This window comes from Trichomycterus rosablanca, chromosome 1, assembly GCF_030014385.1.
Source record: "Trichomycterus rosablanca isolate fTriRos1 chromosome 1, fTriRos1.hap1, whole genome shotgun sequence".
In the NCBI taxonomy this organism is placed as follows: Eukaryota; Metazoa; Chordata; class Actinopteri; order Siluriformes; family Trichomycteridae; genus Trichomycterus; species Trichomycterus rosablanca.
Window position 1 is genome coordinate 86,500,750 of NC_085988.1, and position 21,472 is coordinate 86,522,221.

The 21,472-nt window shown below is 43.2% G+C and overlaps 1 protein-coding gene across 1 annotated transcript; it reads left to right on the plus strand.

Annotated features, from left to right (window-relative positions):
- Positions 1 to 755: 755 nt before the first annotated feature.
- LOC134316783 (deleted in malignant brain tumors 1 protein-like) lies at positions 756 to 14,893 on the plus strand. Its single transcript, XM_062997243.1, is given in 7 exon segments — positions 756 to 827; positions 2,604 to 2,912; positions 10,055 to 10,365; positions 10,445 to 10,778; positions 10,861 to 11,181; positions 13,054 to 13,368; positions 14,499 to 14,893. Coding segments are annotated over 7 exon segments (1,734 nt in total). The 5' UTR covers positions 756 to 769; the 3' UTR covers positions 14,585 to 14,893.
- The last annotated feature ends 6,579 nt before the right edge of the window (positions 14,894 to 21,472 follow it).

Here is a 21,472-nt window from a genome sequence, read left to right on the forward strand (position 1 = left end):
GATTCAAAGCCCAGAATTCAGGCCCTACAATTACCAGCAGTGTGACTCTTACCATCACAGATACAGGAACAATAAATAATAATAATAATAACATTAATAATAATGTGTGATTCTGAATCACTAAGATATTTAACATGATTGATTCACTGTTGATTCAGTAATGATTCTTCTAACACTTGTTGCTCCCCGCCCGTAAAGTTTCCCCTCTGCATAAACACACAAACATACTCGCCCTCGCACAAAGTGATTGATGTGGTAAAGGTGGAGTTCTGTTTATCAGCAGCGATGCTCTTTTCATCAGTATGGAGAAAGTCAGAATGGGCTCCTCTGATTGGTTCACTGCGTCTGATAGTTTCCTCTCCTCTTTCTAATAAGGAAACAGTGAGTGTGATTGGTGGCTGTTTCTCTCTCTCTGAAGGGGGTGAGACAGAGAGGAGAAACATCTCATTCAGTCTCTCTGAGAGAGTGGAGGTGATCACATCAGGTACAGAGTGGGTACAGAGTGGGTACAGAGTGGGTACAGAGTGATACAGAGTGGTACAGAGTGGATACAGAGTGGTACAGAGTGGATACAGAGTGGGTACAGAGTGGATACAGAGTGGTACAGAGCGGGTACAGAGTGGTACAGAGTGGATACGGAGTGGATACGGAGTGGGTACGGAGTGGGTACAGAGTGATACAGAGTGGGTACAGAGTGATACAGAGTGGGTACAGAGTGGGTACAGAGTGGGTACAGAGTGAGTACAGAGTGGGTACAGGAAGGAGGAAGATGGATTTCTGGAGGACTTTGATTCTTCTCTCATCCACACTCACCCTCACAACAGCTGGTAAGTACAGACTGATTCTTCACACCTTCATCATCCTGCTCTTGTTTTCACATCAAAAATCATCTGTTTCTTACTGGAACTGAAACTGAAATCCAGCAAAACTCACTTTTTTAGGATGAAATGAGAGAAGTTTAGCAGCTCTGATCTGAAATGTAGAAAAAGTCACATGTGATTAAATATTAGATATATTTATTCTTCATTAATAACAGGATTAATATCACACACACACACACACACACACACACGCATGCTGAAGTTAATAATAATAATAATAATAATTTAATAAAGATAAAGAAATAAAATGATAATAATAAGCTTAGAGGATGTTATAGGGGAAGACTAAGTGCTGTTTTATATGCAGGGACGCCAATAATTGTGCAGCATGTGGGTTTTTTACGAATATAAACCCCAATTCCACAAAAGTCGGGACGTAACTGATAAAAGTAGAAAGAAAAGATTTCCAGTGTTTCACTGATCAGCTTCACTGTAGTTTTGGTAAATCTAAAGTCCGTGTCGCCGTCGTCTGATTCTCCTCTTCATGATGTGTCGGACATTTTCAGTAGGTGACGGGTCTTCACTGCAGAAATTACAGAATTTTATTCTGAAACAATCAACACGTGTCTGTAAAATCCACAATATACAATAACAGAACCGTCACACACACAAGTCACCCATGCTGAGGACACTGATGCCCCCCCCCCCCCTAATGGTGCTTTTATCATGGTGAACTCAATGTCTGTTATTCTTAAAAACACATTTCTATTGGTCCATCTGAGATGAGCTTGGGCCCAGAGTTACTGCAGAGAATTGGCATGTGGATTCCTCTTAGTTTAACAGAGTTCCAGGTTCATTCCTAGATGTAGCGACTGTGATGAGTAACAGTGGGTTTGGTTTTGGATGAGGATTTCTCATGCGCTGCTATGGGAGGCTGGAAGCTCACACATATTAAACCATCGTTTTTGGTTTTGCCTTAAACAGACTAAATTTTCTCTGAATTTTTATCAATCTTTTAATAGTATCATGTATGGTAGATGGTTGATGACGTACATTTTACAGTTTTACGTTAAGAAATTGTGAACTAATTAGCATCTCTCTGCTGTGTGGCACAAGGTGGTAAGTCACGAGCCATCATTGCTTATATAGACTGATCCTTTGTGGATCCTCCGTCTATACCCAACATATTCTCTAACCTTCTCATTCTTATTCTGTCTCTGTCACTGTCATGTGTGTCGAAAGCATCAAATTATAAATATTTACTAAATTTAATGTTGAGCAGTAAAAACTGAAAATCTTTTATTTTTATTTTTATCAGTTACATAAAGATTTAAGAGAACTACCACATCACAGATTCTTCTTTTACTGCATTTTACTAAACGTCCAAGCTTTTAAAGAAATGAATTATTTCCTAATGAGGGATTGTTTCCAAAAATAAATGAGCTTCAATTAAAGGGTGGATTGTATTTTTCTTTGTGAGATGGAGCTAATTTACCAAAAGCTGAATTTCCTAAAACCCGTCACTCATCGTTACCAGGGGGGCTAATAATTGTGGAAGGGTGGTTGTATATCTGGCTTTAATAATATGGCATATAAAGACACACACTCACTCACACACACACACACACACTCATACACACACACACACACACACACACACACTCACACACACACACACACACACACAGTGATGGTAGATGAATTGGAGCTGCTGTAGAGTTTGATGTTGTTAGGAATAGAAAAGTGGGAGGAGTTTATTGAGTCTCTTCCTCTGCTCTACAGGAAGTGTGAGGCTGGTGGATGGTGGAAGTCGCTGTGCTGGGAGAGTGGAGGTTCTTCATGATGGACAGTGGGGAACAGTGTGTGGTGTAGGCTGGGATATAAAAGATGCTGCAGTGGTGTGTAGAGAGCTGGACTGTGGAGAGGCTGTACATGCTCCACAATATGGTCACTTTGGATCAGGATCAGGACCAATCTGGATGGCTAATGTGAGCTGTAATGGATCAGAATCTACACTGAAGAACTGTTTATCAGCAGAATGGGGGAATGATTACTGTTATCATGAACTGGATGCTGGAGTTGTGTGTTCAGGTAAACTGCTGTTCATCAGAACTTTAGTAAAAACATCAGAACCAAAATGCAGATTTAAATCAGAATAATTGATCAGATTTTCATCATTTCTTACTGCAGACTGATAAACACATTTAACCCTCCAGAGGAACAAACACTATCAGATTTACCTTAAAAATATAATTTCCATCTTGGAGATTCAGATCATCTGGATTCAGATGAAATATTCCATGAAGCAGAATTGTTTCTTCTTGTTGATCTTCTGTTTGTGAGTAAATGTTTGCAGATCTGATTGAAATAGTCGCCTGTAAATCCAGTAATAAATCTTCAATCACAAACACATAAGCATGATTCTTTCTTCAGATCTTTCTAGAAGATGTTGGAGTGCAGAAATGATGTGGAATGTTTGATCTGAGGTGGATTTGATGTTTTAGCTGATATAAACCTGTAGCTGTAAAGATTCTACATTCATTCAGATCTTCTTCTGGATAAAAGCCATGAAAATTCTAGAACCAACATCATATGATAGACAGATATTTTATTCATACTGTCACGAACGGGGGGCTAAGGCAAGACAATGGGGCGGACACACACGCAGAGATGCAAACACACTAAGAAGGGCTAGGAACATAGTAACGCGAGCTAAACACAAGAGCTAGTAACATAGCTGGTAACGCGAGCTAAACACAAGAGCTATTAACAGAGCTAGTAACGCGAGCTAAACACAAGAGCTAATAACATAGCTAGTAATGTGAGCTAAACACAAGAACTAGTAACAGAGCTAGTAACGCGAGCTAAACACAAGAGCTAGTAACAGAGCTAGTAACGAGAGCTAAACACAAGAGCTAGTAACAGAGCTAGTAACAGAGCTAGTAACGAGAGCTAAACACAAGAGCTAACTCAGCTTACAGAGCTTAACCAAGTCCTGTCCAGAAGTCCAAACCAAAATAACTCCAGAGCAGTTCAAAATAGGTTCCAAAGACTACACAAAAGCTGCCTCCTCAAATAAGGAGCAGCTGGAGATAATTAGTCCACATGAACCAATCAGGGTGTGGCAGGAGACAGAGTGTGCTCATGGAGAGGGGGGCGTGGCAGAGCACACAGAGGCTTCAAGTGCTACATAACCCTCCCCCCCTAAAAGAAAACAAAAAACACAAGGAGGTCCTGGACTTTGCGGGGCAAATTTGAAGTCATAAAGTATATCTTGAGGCAGGCATGACAAAAGCGTCAGAACACAGGCTGCTGACGGAAAACCAGCCAACGATAGTTCAGAAACACGCTCTGGGAGTGCTGACTTAACAGGAGCACCATCGGGGGGCGCCAACTCGGAAACAGGAGCGCCATCGGGAAGTGCCAACTCGGAAACAGGAGCGCCATCGGGGGGCGCCAACTCGGAAACAGGAGCGCCATCGGGGGGCGCCAACTCGGAAACAAAAACCAGCTGCGTGGAGCCTGGCGAAGAGGCTTCGAGAGTCAGCTGCGTGGAGCCTGGCGAAGAGGCTTCGGGAGTCAGCTGCATGGAGCCTGGCGAAGAGGCTTCGGGAGACAGCTGCGTGGAGCCTGGCGAAGAGGCTTCGGGAATCAGCTGCGTGGAGCCTGGCGAAGAGGCTTCGGGAGTCAGCTGCGTGGAGCCTGGCGAAGAGGCTTCGGGAGTCAGCTGCGTGTAGCCTGGCGAAGAGGCTTCGGGAGTCAGCTGCGTGGAGCCTGGCGAAGAGGCTTCGGGAGTCAGCTGCGTGGAGCCTGGCGAAGAGGCTTCGGGAGTCAGCTGCGAAAACACTGGGGAAACATCATTAACCAGCTGCGAGGACCCTGGAGAGGCGTCCGAAGTCAGCTGCGAAAACACTGGGGAAACATCATTAACCAGCTGCGAGGACCCTGGAGAGGCGTCCGGAGTCAGCTGCTTGGAACCTGGAGATTCATCTTGAATCAGCTGCTTGGAACCTGAAGATTCGTCTTGAATCAGTTGCTGGGAACCTGAAGATTCGTCTTGAATCAGTTGCTTGGAACCTGAAGAGGCTTCTTGAATCTGCTGCTTGGAACCTGAAGAGGTTTCTTGACTTAGCTGCTTGGAACCTGGAGGCGGCAGCAGCAGAGCTGAAGGAGAATTGTCTGTAGTAGCCTGTGGCTTGAACTCTGCAGGCTGGAACATAAAGCTTGGAACTTTGACAGGAAACAAAACTGGAGAGGACTTGGAACTGTTCGACTCTGTCTGGGTGCCAGGAGGGCCCGAACGTACAAACAGATCGTTTTGGAAACCCTGACCCGTAGACTTACTCCTAAGACCGAGCGAGACAGACGAACACGGAACAGGACTAGACAAACTAGAACTCATGGAACCTGACTTAGAGACATGACTAACTTGAACAGATGGACAAGACATGACAGGCTGACCGACCTGAACCTGAATACCTGGAACTGGCAAACAAACAGAAGGACCCCTGGAGCCATTGGGATCTTTACAAGGAACATGACTAGACAAACTAGGACTTACTGAACCTGACTTAGACCCAGGACAGATCTGGGCAGATGGACTAGAAACCGGCAAGATCGTCGGACTAACAGAATTAACTGGACTATACACAGTTGCTGGACGAGCTTGAACTGGCGAACACGACATGGACTGAGACAACAGGGGACGGCCATAGACTTTCTTAGACAAAGATTTAGACTGACTAGAACTCAAGGAAACAGACGGAACTGGCAAAGGACTCACCCGAACTTGAGTACCTGAAACTGGAGCCGGTGAACAAACAAAAAGACCCCTGGAGCCCTTGGGGTCACTAAACAAATGATCCTGACTGGATCCTAACATGGCTGTGGGACAGTTACGAGCATTAGTAGCGGGCACTGGCACCCGGACCACATCAGCAGTGGGCACTGGATGCCGGGTATAAGCTGCAGTGGGCGCTTTGCTGCGTGTAGTGTCTCCAATGGGCATGGGGAGGTCACGAGCATAGATAGCGGGCACTGGCACCCGGACCACATCAGCAGTGGGCACTGGGTGAAATTTAACATCCCCAGTGGGCACTGGATGCCGGTTATAAGCTGCAGTGGGCGCTTTGCTGCGTGAAAATTTTGCTCTCATGAGGCCCTCGAACACCTTAACCGAGTTCAGCACAGCTCCCCTGTTAAGACCACAGCTGCCTGGCCCACTCACGAGCGGCACCCCTCAGTCTAGACATCATGAATCGTACCTTGTCGATTTCAGCTGGCTGGGGGTCCAGAAGGTGCTGCAGGTAGAGCTGGCTCTGCAGAAGGAGGCCGTCGACAAATGAGTCACTTCCATCATATGGAGCTGGCCTACTAAGCGGTAGGGTCTGAGGAAACCTCATGGAGTTAAACTCCGGGAAAACATGAACAAAATACATCTCGCTGTGTCCTTATAAGGGCACCTATTATGTCACGAACGGGGGGCTAAGGCAAGACAATGGGGCAGACACACACGCAGAGATGCAAACACACTAAGAATTTATTAGTAACAAAAGCTAATCACAAGGGCTAGGAACATAGTTAGTAACGCGAGCTAAACACAAGAGCTAGTAACATAGCTAGTAACGAGAGCTAAACACAAAAGCTAATAACATAGCTAGTAACGAGAACTAAACACAAGAGCTAGTAACAGAGCTAGTAACGCGAGCTAAACACAAGAGCTAGTAACATAGCTGGTAACGCGAGCTACACACAAGAGCTAGTAACAGAGCTAGTAACGCGAGCTAAACACAAGAGCTAGTAACATAGCTAGTAACGTGAGCTAAACACAAGAGCTAGTAACAGAGCTAGTAACGCGAGCTAAACACAAGAGCTAGTAACATAGCTGGTAACGCGAGCTAAACACAAGAGCTAGTAACAGAGCTAGTAACGCGAGCTAAACACAAGAGCTAGTAACATAGCTGGTAACGCGAGCTAAACACAAGAGCTAGTAACAGAGCTAGTAACGCGAGCTAAACACAAGAGCTAGTAACATAGCTGGTAACGCGAGCTAAACACAAGAGCTAGTAACAGAGCTAGTAACGCGAGCTAAACACAAGAGCTAGTAACATAGCTGGTAACGCGAGCTAAACACAAGAGCTTACAGAGCTTACAGAGCTTACAGAGCTTACAGAGCTTACAGAGGTTAACCGAGTCTTGTCCAGAAGTCCAAACCAAAATAACACCAGAGCAGTTCAAAATTGGTTCCAAAGTCTACACAAAAGCTGCCTCCTTAATTAAGGAGCAGCTGGAGATAATTAGTCCACATGAACCAATCAGGGTGTGGCAGGAGACAGAGTGTGCTCATGGAGAGGGGGGCGTGGCAGACAAGCTCCAGAGCACACAGAGGCTTCAAGTGTTACACATCCTGAGAGAAATTATTGGCCTCTAGTAGCTTAACTAACAAAATAAGAGAAACGGCTACAGTAAATGTACAGCGCTCATATATATAATATACGCTGAGCAAATAAAGTACATTAATAATAATAGAAGCAGTGGTGAATCTATTCTTATAAACATGGTGGTACAAACCACAGACGTGTCAATTACCTTTACTAAGAGCACTGACACCCCCCCATACCATGATACACCCTGGTTCTGACACGCCCCCATACCATGATACACCCTGGTTCTGACACGCCCCCATACCATCACACACCCTGGTACTGACACACCCCCATACCATGATACACCCTGGTACTGACACACCCCCATACCATGATACACCCTGGTACTGACACACCCCCATACCATCACACACCCTGGTACTGACACACCCCCATACCATCACACACCCTGGTACTGACACACCCCCATACCATGATACACCCTGGTACTGACACACCCCCATACCATGATACACCCTGGTACTGACACACCCCCATACCATGATACACCCTGGTACTGACACACCCCCATACCATGATACACCCTGGTACTGACACACCCCCATACCATGATACACCCTGGTACTGACACACCCCCATACCATGATACACCCTGGTACTGACACACCCCCATACCATCACACACCCTGGTACTGACACACCCCCATACCATGATACACCCTGGTACTGACACACCCCCATACCATGATACACCCTGGTACTGACACACCCCCATACCATGATACACCCTGGTACTGACACACCCCCATACCATGATACACCCTGGTACTGACACGCCCCCATACCATGATACACCCTGGTACTGACACGCCCCCATACCATCACACACCCTGGTACTGACACACCCCCATACCATGATACAAAGGATGACTCCCAGATCAGACCATCTGATAAGGTAAGAAGTCTTGGTGTTGTCCTTGATAACCAGCTGACATTCTCTCCTCATATAGCCAACATGACAAGATCATGCCGGTTCCTCCTGTACAACATCAGGAAGATTCGTCCATTTCTCTCCAGGGAAGCTACCCAGATTCTGGTGCAATCACTTGTAATCTCACGGTTGGACTACTGCAACTCCCTTCTGGCTGGAGCTCCCATGTCCACGATTAAACCCTTACAGCTCATTCAAAATGCAGCTGCCCGTCTGGTTTTTAACCAACCCAAACACTGCCACATCACCCCACTGCTACGTTCTCTTCACTGGCTTCCTGTAGCTGCACGCATTCAGTTTAAAACACTGACGCTCGCCTACAAAGCCAAAAATGGACCAGCCCCAAGCTACCTTCGGGGTCTAATCAAACCCCGCTCTGTACCACACAACCTCCGAGCCTCTAGTCTCGCTCGACTTGAGCCTCCATCCAGGACTAAAGGAAGACAAGCATCAAGGCTGTTCTCTGTTCTAGCGCCGAAGTGGTGGAATGAACTTCCTCTGTCTGTCCGAACATCTGAGTCTCTTGCTGTCCTTAAAAAACGATTAAAAACCTTCATCACCTTTTTACTAAACACTTAGGCTGACTTGTACTTATTTACTAACATTTTGTTCCATTCTTTTCCATTTCTAAAAAAAAATGAAAAGAGAAAATGAAATGAGAAATGAAATGTTCACTATAGAAGCACTTCTGTAAGTCGCTCTGGATAAGAGCGTCTGCTAAATGCTGAAAATGTAAATGAAAATGATACACCCTGGTACTGACACGCCCCCATACCATCACACACCCTGGTACTGACACACCCCCATACCATGATACACCCTGGTACTGACACACCCCCATACCATGATACACCCTGGTACTGACACACCCCCATACCATGATACACCCTGGTACTGACACACCCCCATACCATGATACACCCTGGTACTGACACACCCCCATACCATGATACACTTTGGTACTGACACACCCCCATACCATGATACACCCTGGTACTGACACACCCCCATACCATGATACACCCTGGTACTGACACACCCCCATACCATGATACACCCTGGTACTGACATGGTTAACATAAGGTTAACTTCTTTTGTGCACAGTAAATTGTTAAGTATGATTAGTGCAGTAACTCTGTATTGTAGAGCTGATAAAGGTTTGATAAACTAATCCCTCACCCATGTTGTTATATCAGCTAGTGTTGAGTGGAGGTTCTTGATGCCGTCTGAGGGATGGAGGATCACAAGCGTTTCGATTAAGCTGCAACCTCGACCTTTACACACTGAAATTCCTCCTGATTCCTTCAATGGTTTAATGATATTCTGCACTGTACAGGGAGAACATGCAAATCACCTCTGATCTTTCTTTAAGGTTCATTGTTTTTGAACATTTCAATCATTTTCTCACACATTTGTGGATAAACTGGATCCTCTGATCATCTTTACTCATCAGAGACTCTCAGCCTTTCCTGGATGCTGCTTTTGTACCGAACCATGATTACAATCACCTGTTCACATCACCTGTTTAACATCACGTCATTATTTAGTGTTTTCAGCCATAAATTGCCACTGTTCCATTTTTTTTGGAATGTGTTGCAGGCCTGAAATGCAGGAATGGATGTTTATTAATAAATGAAATGAAGTTGAGCAGATAAAATATGAAATATCTCAGCTTCATCCTGTCTGACATCAAATAAAAGTCAAAGTCAGTGTAAGAAACTCTGTGTTTTTATTTTATTAGCATTTTTCATACTGTTCCAACTTTTTCTGATTTGGGATTGTAATCCAATGTGCTATATTATATTTGAATCACGTTTTGATTCTAATTACCACAATATTATAATAATTAAACACAGGAAACAGAAAGTCCAGACTTGCTGATGGTCCTCACCGATGCTCTGGGAGAGTCGAGGTGCTTCCTGGGAAGACCTGGTACACAGTGTGTGATGCTGACTTTGACCAGCAGAATGCAGAGGTTGTGTGTCGAGAGCTGGACTGTGGACTTCCTGTGGAGGTGCTGGGAGCTGCTGCTTTTGGTAGAGGAGAACATCAGGTGTGGACAGAGGAGCTTCAGTGTAGAGGAAACGAACCTGATATTACCTTCTGTCCAACATCACCTACCAACCTCACCTGCTCCCATTCCAGTGATGTGGGATTAATCTGTTAAGTATCGTGACCTGTTCTGTATTTAAACTTTATTTCTCAGTCTCAGTGTCATTGCTAATCATGTTTCTATTTTCACTGAGCTCTTAGTTTTTGGTTTAGGTAACAATGAGGCTCGGCTGGTGGACGGTCCAGACTCCTGTTCTGGTCGAGTGGAGCTCCTGTACCTCAGTGATTGGGGAACAGTTTGTGCTGGAAGCTGGAACATGAAAGCTGCCAGTGTCCTCTGTGCCCAGCTGAATTGTGGGAGTGCTGTGGCTGTCCTGGAGGCCGACTGGTTTGGGGAGGGGAGCGTCCAGATCTGGTCTGATGTGTTTGATTGTAAGGGGAACGAGACCCACCTGTCCCAATGTCCAGTCTCATCATGGAGTCGAGCTGCATGCTCTCATAAACAGGATGCTGGAGTTATCTGTACTGGTGAGATGTTAAAGTGGTGTAGGATCTGTTTATGAAGAAACTGTGTTTCCTTATTGAACCTTGATTTATTGTTTCTCTTCAGGTTCCTCTCTGGCGTTTCATGATGGGCGAGTGAGGTTAACAGGAGGAAGTGAGTGTCAGGGGGAGGTGGAGGTTTATTTTGGACAGGACTGGAGGAAGGTTCTCCTGGACTCCTGGAGTCTGGTTGAGTCCTCTGTGCTCTGCAGACAGCTGGGCTGTGGATCTGTGCTGAACTTCAGCTCCTCTCCATCCACTACTGAACACAACCACACGTGTGGAACAGCTTTCAATTGCTCTGGAAGTGAAGAACATCTGGGGAACTGCAGCAGAGCAAAACCTGCTAACTGCAGCTCCAGAGAACTGCTGTCCATCACCTGCTCTGGTAAGCAGCTACAAACCAGCAACTTTTAACTAACTAAAAACAGAAGCTCACAGTTGAATGATCTTTATTGTTCCATCACATCACAGTTGATTAATCATTTATTCTTTAATCACTTCAGCTTTTCTATTTAAGCAAATTAATGTTGCTCGTTTCATCTAAACATGTGGTTTAGTAACTCCAGTTTATAGAACCTCTTTGGAATGAAGCAGTTTGTAACATCATGACCTGCCACCATCAGTTTTAACAGACCAGAGCGGAACAGATAAATGAAAAGTTCTTTTTAACTACACTTCAAAGCATTTCCTGTACCTCATCAAACTAAATCAAAAGCTTTAAAAGCATAACAAAGATTTAGCTCTGGGCTTCATCTCCTCCTTTGCTGGCCTTCTTCAGCTTTTTTTGGTGGTCAGTAAATGGGAGGTTACATTCTAGTTTTAACAGGTAACCTTCAGTCTTAGTTTCTCCCTGTGCCCACGTTAGGGGTGGGTCAGCCTCCAGTGCTCAGTTCAGTCTGTCCAGTCATTGTGGCAGGTCCAGCTCGTTCTGTGAGTCAGTTTGTCATGTCTCATCGTCGTCCGTCTGTCCTCGTCTGTCAAGTCTTTCAGTCCTGATTCTGAGTTTAGAGTCCTGATCTCAAATTCTGAGTCCTAATCCCTGATCCCAGAGTCCTGGTCCTGAGTTCCAATCCCTCTGTTCCGCTAGTCTAATTTCCACGTCCAACCCTTCCACGTCCAAATCCCTTTGTTCTTCAAGGTGGATCTCCACATCTATTCCTCTTATGTTGCTCCAGTTTGATTCCCCCATCCACCCCCCATCCACCCCCCATCCACCCCCCATCCACCTGGCTCATTGAAGGAATCCCCACCTCTTCCAAGAGTTTCACCGGGACAACCCTGACAAGGATATGTTGCCGAGAGGCGCCCATTGGGGGGGGGGGGGAAGGGCTTAGAGTTTTTTGTAGGGAATTGCACCAGTCCCCCCCCACTAATCAGCCAATAGATTTCCCCCATTAATTATCCTGCACACCTGCTTCCAATTAGCTCCTCGTTAATCCACCTTTAAAGGCCCCTAGTGTTTTTCCACTTATTGCCAGATCATCTGCTTTTGTTACATGTTGACTTTCCATGTTGTCTCCTTTTTTGTTATCTGGTTGTTACCTGTTGATGTTACCTTTTGTCCTTCCCTGGTTTCGGTTCATCTCCCCGGTTTCCTGATGACCTTGCTACTTCAGAGAGCAGCTCTTCTGTTTTTTTTCCTGCACACTCCAAGCTTCCCCCTTTTTTCCCCCTGGTTATCAAGTTCCTTCACCTCACGTAAATCTTATGTTCCATGCCACCTTTCAAGTGTCCTTGCCTGCAGTATTTTGGTTTTATCTTCTGGATCTCCTGCTTCATGCCACTTGCCTTCTCTCCAGTCTCCAGTGTTCCCTTCATTGTCACTTAACTCCCTCCCAGCCTCCTGGTTCCCTCGTCACAACTTCCTATCTTCTGTGTTCCTGTTCTTCCTCTCCTGTCTCCAGTGTTCCTGCTGGTTCTGCTGGCCCCTGTTCCATTCTCCAGGTCCCCTCGCTGCTCTCCTAGTATTACCATCCCTGTAACAGTACTGCTCCTCTAGTAAGTATTTGGGTTGTAACTTGTCGGTGAACTGAGTAGCTGAGTTTGAATATTTTGTAAATGTTTTTGTTTTGTGGCTTTTGAGTTACATCATTGTTCTGCCGTGTTTAGGTTTCCTGCACTTGGGTTCATTTTCTAATACTGCAGGTGTGGGGTTACACCTGACACCTTTCTGCCTCACCTCACTGTGAACCTGTTACAACATTTACTGTGTTATATTAAAAAATAGAATAATACCTGTTTTTTTTTTTTATCCCAGCCCACAACTCCATCAGGCTGGTTGGTTCTGGTGGAGACTGTGCAGGAAGGCTGGTGGTTTTCCACAGTGGTTCATGGGGAACAGTGTGTGGTGACTTGTGGGATATTAAAGATGCCCAGGTGGTTTGCAGAGAGCTACAGTGTGGTGTGGCCCTCAGTACCCACATACCAGCCTGGTTTGGTCCTGGAACTGGGTCCATATTGCTGAATAAGGTGGAGTGTGAGGGGAACGAGACATCCCTGTGGAACTGCAGATTTAAGATCTGTGAGGAGAATGAATGTGGACACCAAGAGGACATAGGGGTGGTGTGTTCAGGTACTGAAATTCTTCATCATATACAGATGTAATAAGTGTTTATATACATTAATAGCATTAAATAATTATCAGTCAACTTTTTCCTCCAGAATTTAAAGAGATCAGACTCACTGGGGGGTGTGAGGGGAATCTGGAGGTTTTCTACAATGGAACCTGGGGTAACGTGTGTTTCAATAGGATGGACGATGGTACAGCGGGTGTGATCTGTCGAGAGCTGAACTGTGGAAGATTTCTTAACATTTGGCTGGCAGCTCTCTAAAACAAAACAAAGAAACAAGAAACAAAAATATTAATATCAACATTAATAGCGTTCATTTAAGAATTACAATAAAACAAGCCAGCACACTTTGCTTAGTATGAAGGCTAGCATGCTAGCATGTAGCCTAAATACGGCAAATAAAGCAGCGCTGTTTGATTATTTATTTAGTGTCAACATTAAGATCATTTATTTTAAACAAAATTGTTAAGTAAAGTTCAACACTTACCAACATTAGACTGGAGTTGGGTTAACGGATGAAAGATGAAAAAGCTCCGTCAGACTGGTGTACATGCTACTCAAACACAGCACAGTCGGGGGAATAAAGTTCGTCGACTTAGTTTAACAAAGGTTCTACTTTCCAAAAGATATTCGAGAAAGACACGTTTACTTTTACAAAAAGCCTTAAATGAAAAGTAAAAAGTAATTTGCAGGTTACAAAAGTAAAAACAAATGACTACCCGAACACAAGAAAAAATGGCTACCCGAAAATCATTTTTGATTCACCAACAGCTGAAAAGGGGCGGACTTACACGTTTATGGGAGGGGTTTTCTGTTCAATTACTTAACTTTTTTAAGTTAATCAAAAGTAATTTTTTTTGTTTAATGAATTTAAAACCTCGCGAGAGTTGGATACACTCAATTTATTCTCTTTTATTTCAGTTGTTTGATTTAGGTCAATTTAACAATTAGGATAATTACGTTGTATTAACACAGATATTTTAAGTACATTTTAAAAATGGGTCAAATCAATTAATATCAATTTGATTTGTTTGCTTAACAAGAACGAATGCCAATTCTTTGTTTTTTGAGTGTATGAGGAACATTTCAGCCTCCTCCTGATTTTAAACACCTCAATTTACTCATTTTACAGATTATGATGACGTGGAGGAGGAGCCTCAGAGAGACCCAGACCATGTGACCCAGAGACGCCGCCCAATGTCTTTGTTCAGGAAATGACATCATAACATCTCTAACCTCAGGAAACGATTTTCTAACAGCTTCAGCTCCTGATATTTTATTCATCTGAATCTTTGTTGATCTCAGTGTTGAATATTTCAGTCGAGCACGGGGGGGTAAAAACTTCCCCAAATTTTATTTTACATTCTGTAACCAAACCAGCCACAGTGCACTAACACAAAGATCCAGCTTATAATATCTTTTTATTTTGTATTGTAGAAAAAAATCAATTTGCTGTAAAACAAAAGTTCTACATATTTGATATTAATATTTTGTAATTAAGTTTTAGGTAGTTGAATATTTTTATATCTAAAGTGAACTAATACTTTATTTTTATACATTTTGAGAATAAAGTTGCTGATCTGTGATCTACATGTAATTATTAGTACATTTATTAAAATATTAGACTTTAATGAGGGGGTTCAGACCTGTGATGGATCAGCGTCCTGTTCAGTGTGTTCCTGCTTTGCTCCTAGTGTGTCAGGGTGGAACTGAACACGCCACAACACTGACATAATTCTTCTAATATTAGCATCTTTAACACTGCGGTGAGTGTAGCTAACTGATGAGTGAAATATCTGTAATGCACATTTTCAGTCTAACTGCATTAGCATGTAAACTAGCAGTGCAGAAGGAAGCAGCGCTGTTAGAAACGTCTGATCAATGTGTGAGTTACAAACATTATCAGGGACTCCACCCATCCCAGTAAATACCTGTTTAGCACTTTCAGATCAGACAAGCGCTTCTGCAGTCTAATGACCAAAACTGAGAGGCTCAGGAGGAACTCCTCAACATGGACCAGAGCTCTTCTCAACATCAATGTATGATTCTTTCTCAGGACTAAATCATGGAGGTACATTTACAAGGGAAGTAGTGCGTACTGTAGTGTTAAATGGTGGGAAAAGATGTTAACAATTAATTATACAATTAATAGCTTTTAATCAATTATGGGGCACCATTGGAAATATTAAGGAAAATTACCAGAAAAACCAAATTGATGATCGATCAGTCTTGTTCTGTAGGAGTAAAATTATTTCAGTCAATTATTCCTCTCTCCTGGGAATTAAACTCACAGCGCTAAGTTTGAAGAATTATAAAGTTAATTAAAAATATAGCATAGAAACAGTGATTAATCAGGGAATAAAACAATTAAAGTAGTAAGAAGAGTGAAATAAAGGTGTAGGTACAAAATCAATGCTAAGAAATAAATATATAATAAATAAATACTGTTATCAATAATAAACGTACGTTTTAAAGAAAACAACAGAAGCTAACCCTTCACAGAGCACAGAAAAATTGAGTCTACCTCTTGTAGTAATCTTCCGGAGCCAGTGATGTTTACCTCGCATCAGAACTTTTTCACCGGTCTCAACAGACGAAGCTAGGTTTGCTCTCTCCTCTGTCCCAGGTCAGCTTTACGATGAGGAACGTGGAACTTTGGCTTCATTTCAGATGGTTTCTTTCTCTTCCTTGAGAAGGTCTGTGATAAAACTCACACAATGCTTCACGTGAAGAGGTTGAATTCTGCCTGTGCAACTGAATCCGGATCACAGTGTTGAAACTGCTGCCTTGGCCAACGGCAACGTTTCAAAAGATTGTGTCCAGTAGATGTGATTGGCCACTAAACTTGACTAATTTAATACGAACGTTACTTAGAGACTGCGATCTGGGAGTCGAGACTGCAAGCTCTGAGATCTTCAAAGATGCCCAAGAAGCAAGCAGGCCACTTCTCCTTCTTCTTTCTGCTTGGGTCAGGACTTGCTCTCTCGGTCTCAGTCTTTCTGCTGCTCTGTTCTGCTGCTCCTTCACTAACTGTGAAGACTTACTGCCACTTTTTAAAGATTGTGAGAGGTGTGGTATAGGTTGGGTATAGCCAATGAGCAATGGAGCCCCTTTGGGGACACATGACAAAATTGGAAACTATTTTCCCACCAAGAAGACAAATCACTAGAGGCCAGTAGATAGCGCCATCAGTACATCTTGAAAATGACCATTCTAATTTGGTTTCTTGAAGGAAACGCTTTCCATTATACAAGTTAATTCTTGATACACTCTGGTACAAGTTCCCTCTTATTAACAAGACAGATCCGAATATCAGATATGTTCTACAGCTTTAGCATACATTACTACGATTACGAGTCCATTACAACAAACACACTGTCTATTAAGTAAATAGAAAATAAAACAAAATAATTCATATAAGATATAACACGCCATATAGATAAAGTTAAGAGCAACATACTGTATATTTATTCAGAATAATAATGCATAACATAATTTATAACACTATAACTTGGGTTGTAAGGCTATACCCTTAGTCGAGTCCACTTTGAGTATCACCCCCACTGATATCTGTCGTATAGCCTTTGTCCTGTTAAAATGTTATAAACCGGAGATGAGAGGCCCAGCAAAAGGTCAGTGTAGTCCAAGACTTGAGTCCAGGAATCATAAACTCTGAAGATAAGGATCAGTAACTCCAAAGGAGTTAACTTAAGGGTCCTAATGTCCATAGAAAAAGGTCTGTTACACTACAGTACCAAAATCTGCTAGACCAAGATCCCTAATTGACACTTTCTTCAACAAATGGATTCTTAAAATGATATTTATGGGAGACCCCAAAAGATAATTCACACAAACATTAATTCACACACACACACACACACACACACACACACATTTATCCTGAATTCATCATACCCAGATTGGAGAAGAACTAGGCTACAATTGTTCTAAAGAAAGTCCAACAATTGTCTAGTCCATTGTCTCAACATTTAATTACTCCTATAATTAATATTTTTATAATGATACTTTCTTTATGTAAATCTTTTAAATGTAAATCTAGCCTCAGGAATGATGTTATGCCGATAGTCAGAGTAACTATATAAGAATGTGAAGAACATTGTGTTGTATGTTAGGAATGTTACTGTTCACCTAAATAATTGAATCATGATTTCATGTTATAGAAGCTGGTAGGTTCATCTTGTTAAATCTATTTATTGGTATTTAGTGTGAATGTAAGTTAGCTTGTAGTAGCTTCTATTAGGAATGAACTTTTAATAATAGCTCCATCTAGCGGCCATGAATGGTTAGTGGTCGTGTTGGAGAAGAGGAAAAGAGATTTCTACACTCATTTTAGGAGAAGTTCATTTCTCTCATTGGCTACATCTACTGCCCCCCACAGCTCTCACAGTAAGGTGGAATAATCCAGGACAGCAGCTCTCAGCTTTTTCTGTGCAGTTGTTTTTACTGAAATTTGCTCAGATTTGAAGATTTGTGTTCAGAGTTTCTCCTACTGTTGTTTGGAGTCGTTTAGTTGAAGCTGCTCACGCTGATTCACGAGTCGGTTCAGTTATTCAGTTCGTCTTTCATCTTACACACCACACCTCTCAAAATGAGTTAAAAAGAAGCGGAATCACTCCCAGAGTCAAGAGGAGTTGTGTTCAGAGATCACAGAGTCGTTTACAGAGTTCACAGAGTCGTTTACAGAGTTCACATAGTCGTTTACATGTCATGGTATGGGGGCGTGTAAGTACCAGGGTGTATCATGGTATGGGGGTGAGTCGGTACCAGGGTGTATCATGGTATGGGGGTGTGTCAGTACCAGGGTGTATCATGGTATGGGGGGGTGTCAGTACCAGGGTGTATCATGGTATGGGGGTGTGTCTGTACCAGGGTGTGTCATGGTATGGGGGTGTGTCAGTACCAGGGAGTATCATGGTATGGGGGTGTGTCAGTACCAGGGTGTATCATGGTATGGGGGTGTTCAGTACTAGGGTGTGTCATGGTATGGGGGTGTGTCAGTACCAGGGTGTGTCATGGTATGGGGGGGGGGGTGTCAGTACCAGGATCTTGTATCTGGGAAAGAGTAAATCCAGCATTTTCTAGTAAGAGCATCAAAGTAACAGTGAAATGGAGCTGGTTGTTTAATGATGACCTAGTAAAGCTAGTAAAGCTAGTAAAGATGTGTATATTAGTGCATAATGAAACACGTCATTATACCTGGAAGAGAGTAAAACTAGCACTATGGTCAAAGTCCTGACTGGAACCCAGTAGTCATACTGTGACCAGATGAGACCTGAAAGCAGCAGTTCATGTGTTTAGGTTGTTAATAGAATATAACCAGTAGAATCTTGTGCTGGTGTTGAAGGTTTGAGCTGGTTGGTGTGAAGTGGAAGGAAGTTTGTGGTTGGGTGAACGTGTTAAACCATCAGTTTATTCCAGGAACTGAAGACGTTGAGACGCTGGTAAGAATCGCTCTGTTTTATTAATAATAATTGTAGTGAATTCATGAGATTCTGCAGTAAAATGTTCTATTATTTCATCTGCCTGTATGACTGACTTGCACAGGTGCAGAAACGTTTAGATGTTCCTGTTCTTTGCTCTTGGAGGTTCAGTAGCACTAACGTCTGGTATAAAACAGCAGGAGGATTGAATGGTGCACACGTACCTCAGTGAGGTTTATATGAACATGTCCTCACTTTAGTTACTGCTAGAATGTGCACAACGTTTGTTCACCCGTTTAAATTCCATCTTTTGTTGTGTTTGGAAACGTAAACAAGTAAACACGTCGTATGTAAAGAGCAGACGTGTTTAAATACGTGGAAAATTCTAGATTGTGTTGTTAAATTTAGCATTAGCGTGTAAGGTTAGTTTGGGATCCTGCACTACGCATAAACACGTACAAAAGACAAAAGAGAGTGATCGGCTGTTTCATAAGCGTAGCCTAATCTAGCGACAGTGGAACTGGCACAACATGCAGGATGTGTAAACTTCATCACCACTTTTTACAGGAGAGATTTTTTGTTTAATATAAACTTTATTTCATGTACAAAGACCAAGTTTTCTTGATAAAGAACTTTATTACTGTACAGCGCTATATGCTATAGGCTAACTACAATCCTGGATGCTTATAGGCTGACTTTGTTGGACTTGTGAACAAGCTCTCGGAATGGAACTCATTCATATGTAGAGGACTGTATATCGGGTGTATATCGGGTGTATATCGGGTGTATATCGGGTGTATATCAGGTGTATATCGGGTGTATATCGGGTGTATATCGGGTGTATATCGAGTGTGTTGGTAAAGCTAGCTGTCTCACTACATAGACGCATTTTACGTCATGCTACGCTGCGCTCCCGAGAAGGAGACTGTTCCAATCCTAGATGCCGTAATAAGCTCTCTAGTGAGGCACCTTAACATTTCAACGTTATTTTGACTTAAGAACGAGTGAGCATCGGAAGCGTCCTTAGTGATCAAGGCAATCCCAGCATTCAGTGCGGCAGCTCTTCTCTCACAGAAAAATAATGAAAACATGGCGGACAGTGTGGAGAAACAAACGTATTTTCAAACGTAAATAAATGATTATTGATTTTTAACTTGTATAAACTTGTACAAGTGTTTTTATTTGCAAGTTCGGGCTTGTCAGTGAATTTAACCGTTTTCGGTACACGGAGGGAGACTTTAGTTCACATGCTAGCACGCTGTGCCACCCATCCCATTGGTTTGAATGGCAAGATGCTAACTGTGTTAGCTTAGTAAGCGAAACCCGATGGAATCTCTGTCTAAGTAGATCGTTCGAATAAACCTGCCTTATAAGTCACTGACTTATTAGAATCCTCTCTACTGAGGCAGCTGCCTGTGTAGGCAGTAAGGCAGCAAGGCAGCTCACTAGGTTTTCGACCACACCCACAGATGCTTTCTAGTATCTTTTAACATCGTACACATGAATCCAGTCTTACTACACGACAGTACCTGCTTATAAAACACGTTTAAAAGGATGGAGTCAGAGCAGGAGGAACCTGTTGTCTCCACTGAGCCAGTCGTAGGTGATAAACATGTTACTAAGAGTTATAAGCCCTCTTAGGAAACTGGATCTGGATGATCCTCAAGAGCTGGAGGAAGTGCCACAAGAAAGCCCAGATTGCTCGGTGGTGGAGCAAGAAAGATGAAAGATACTGGAAAACAAAACTGCCTTAGCGTGTGCCATGACACTCTCCTGGGAAGACGAATTGGAGGCCGGCATTGAAGGTCGCTCAGAAAGGAGGAGCAATAAGTGACCTGCAGAATTTAAAAAGTGGTTTACGTCTGCAGTTGTCTGTCCTGGAGGCCAACATCCCGTTTCACTCCCACTGCAGCCTGCTCTGGAAATGTGCTCTCCCTGAGGTTTTCCCCAGTTTGGTGAGTCCAGATTGGTGATGGATGTTACGGATTTTATGGAGCGATGTGAAAACTTGCTTTCCTTCTGGTGAGCATGAGCTGTTAGGAACTCTCAACACAGTCCTCCAAGTCCCAGCACAAAACAGACAACTGGGCAGTATTTAAACATGACTTCCTGGAAGTCAAGTCAAATTTATTTATATAGCGCTTTTTACAGTGGACATCGTCTCAAAGTGACTTTACAGAATCCAGGACCAACAGACCAAAAACCCCTGCAAGTGTTCAAACACACAACCTGCTGCAGAGACTTTGCTTATGATTACAGTGCACATGTTTAAAATGGTGATCTAACATGCCAGAACAGGAAGTTGTATGTTCTATTCTTAATGCATGTAACCCATTGTTGGCCAGCAGCCCTAGAGGTGGAGTGACCACAGTATAATAGAATATAATAAAATAGAACGCCTTTGTCTGTCATATATACACGAGTACAGTACAACACAATTCTTTTTCTGTGTTTGATAGCTGGGGTCAGAGTGGAGGGTCTGGTGCCCCTGGAGCCAAGAGTGTTAAGGGCCTTGCTCAAGGGCCCAACTGTGGTTGTGTGGCAGAGCTAAGATTTGAACCCTCAACCTTTTGATTAATAGCCCAAAGCTCACACCAGTTGCACAGTGAGAAACTAGTTAAAGCTGGCTCTTTATTAGAGAGAGACTGGGCTACCTCCAAACAAT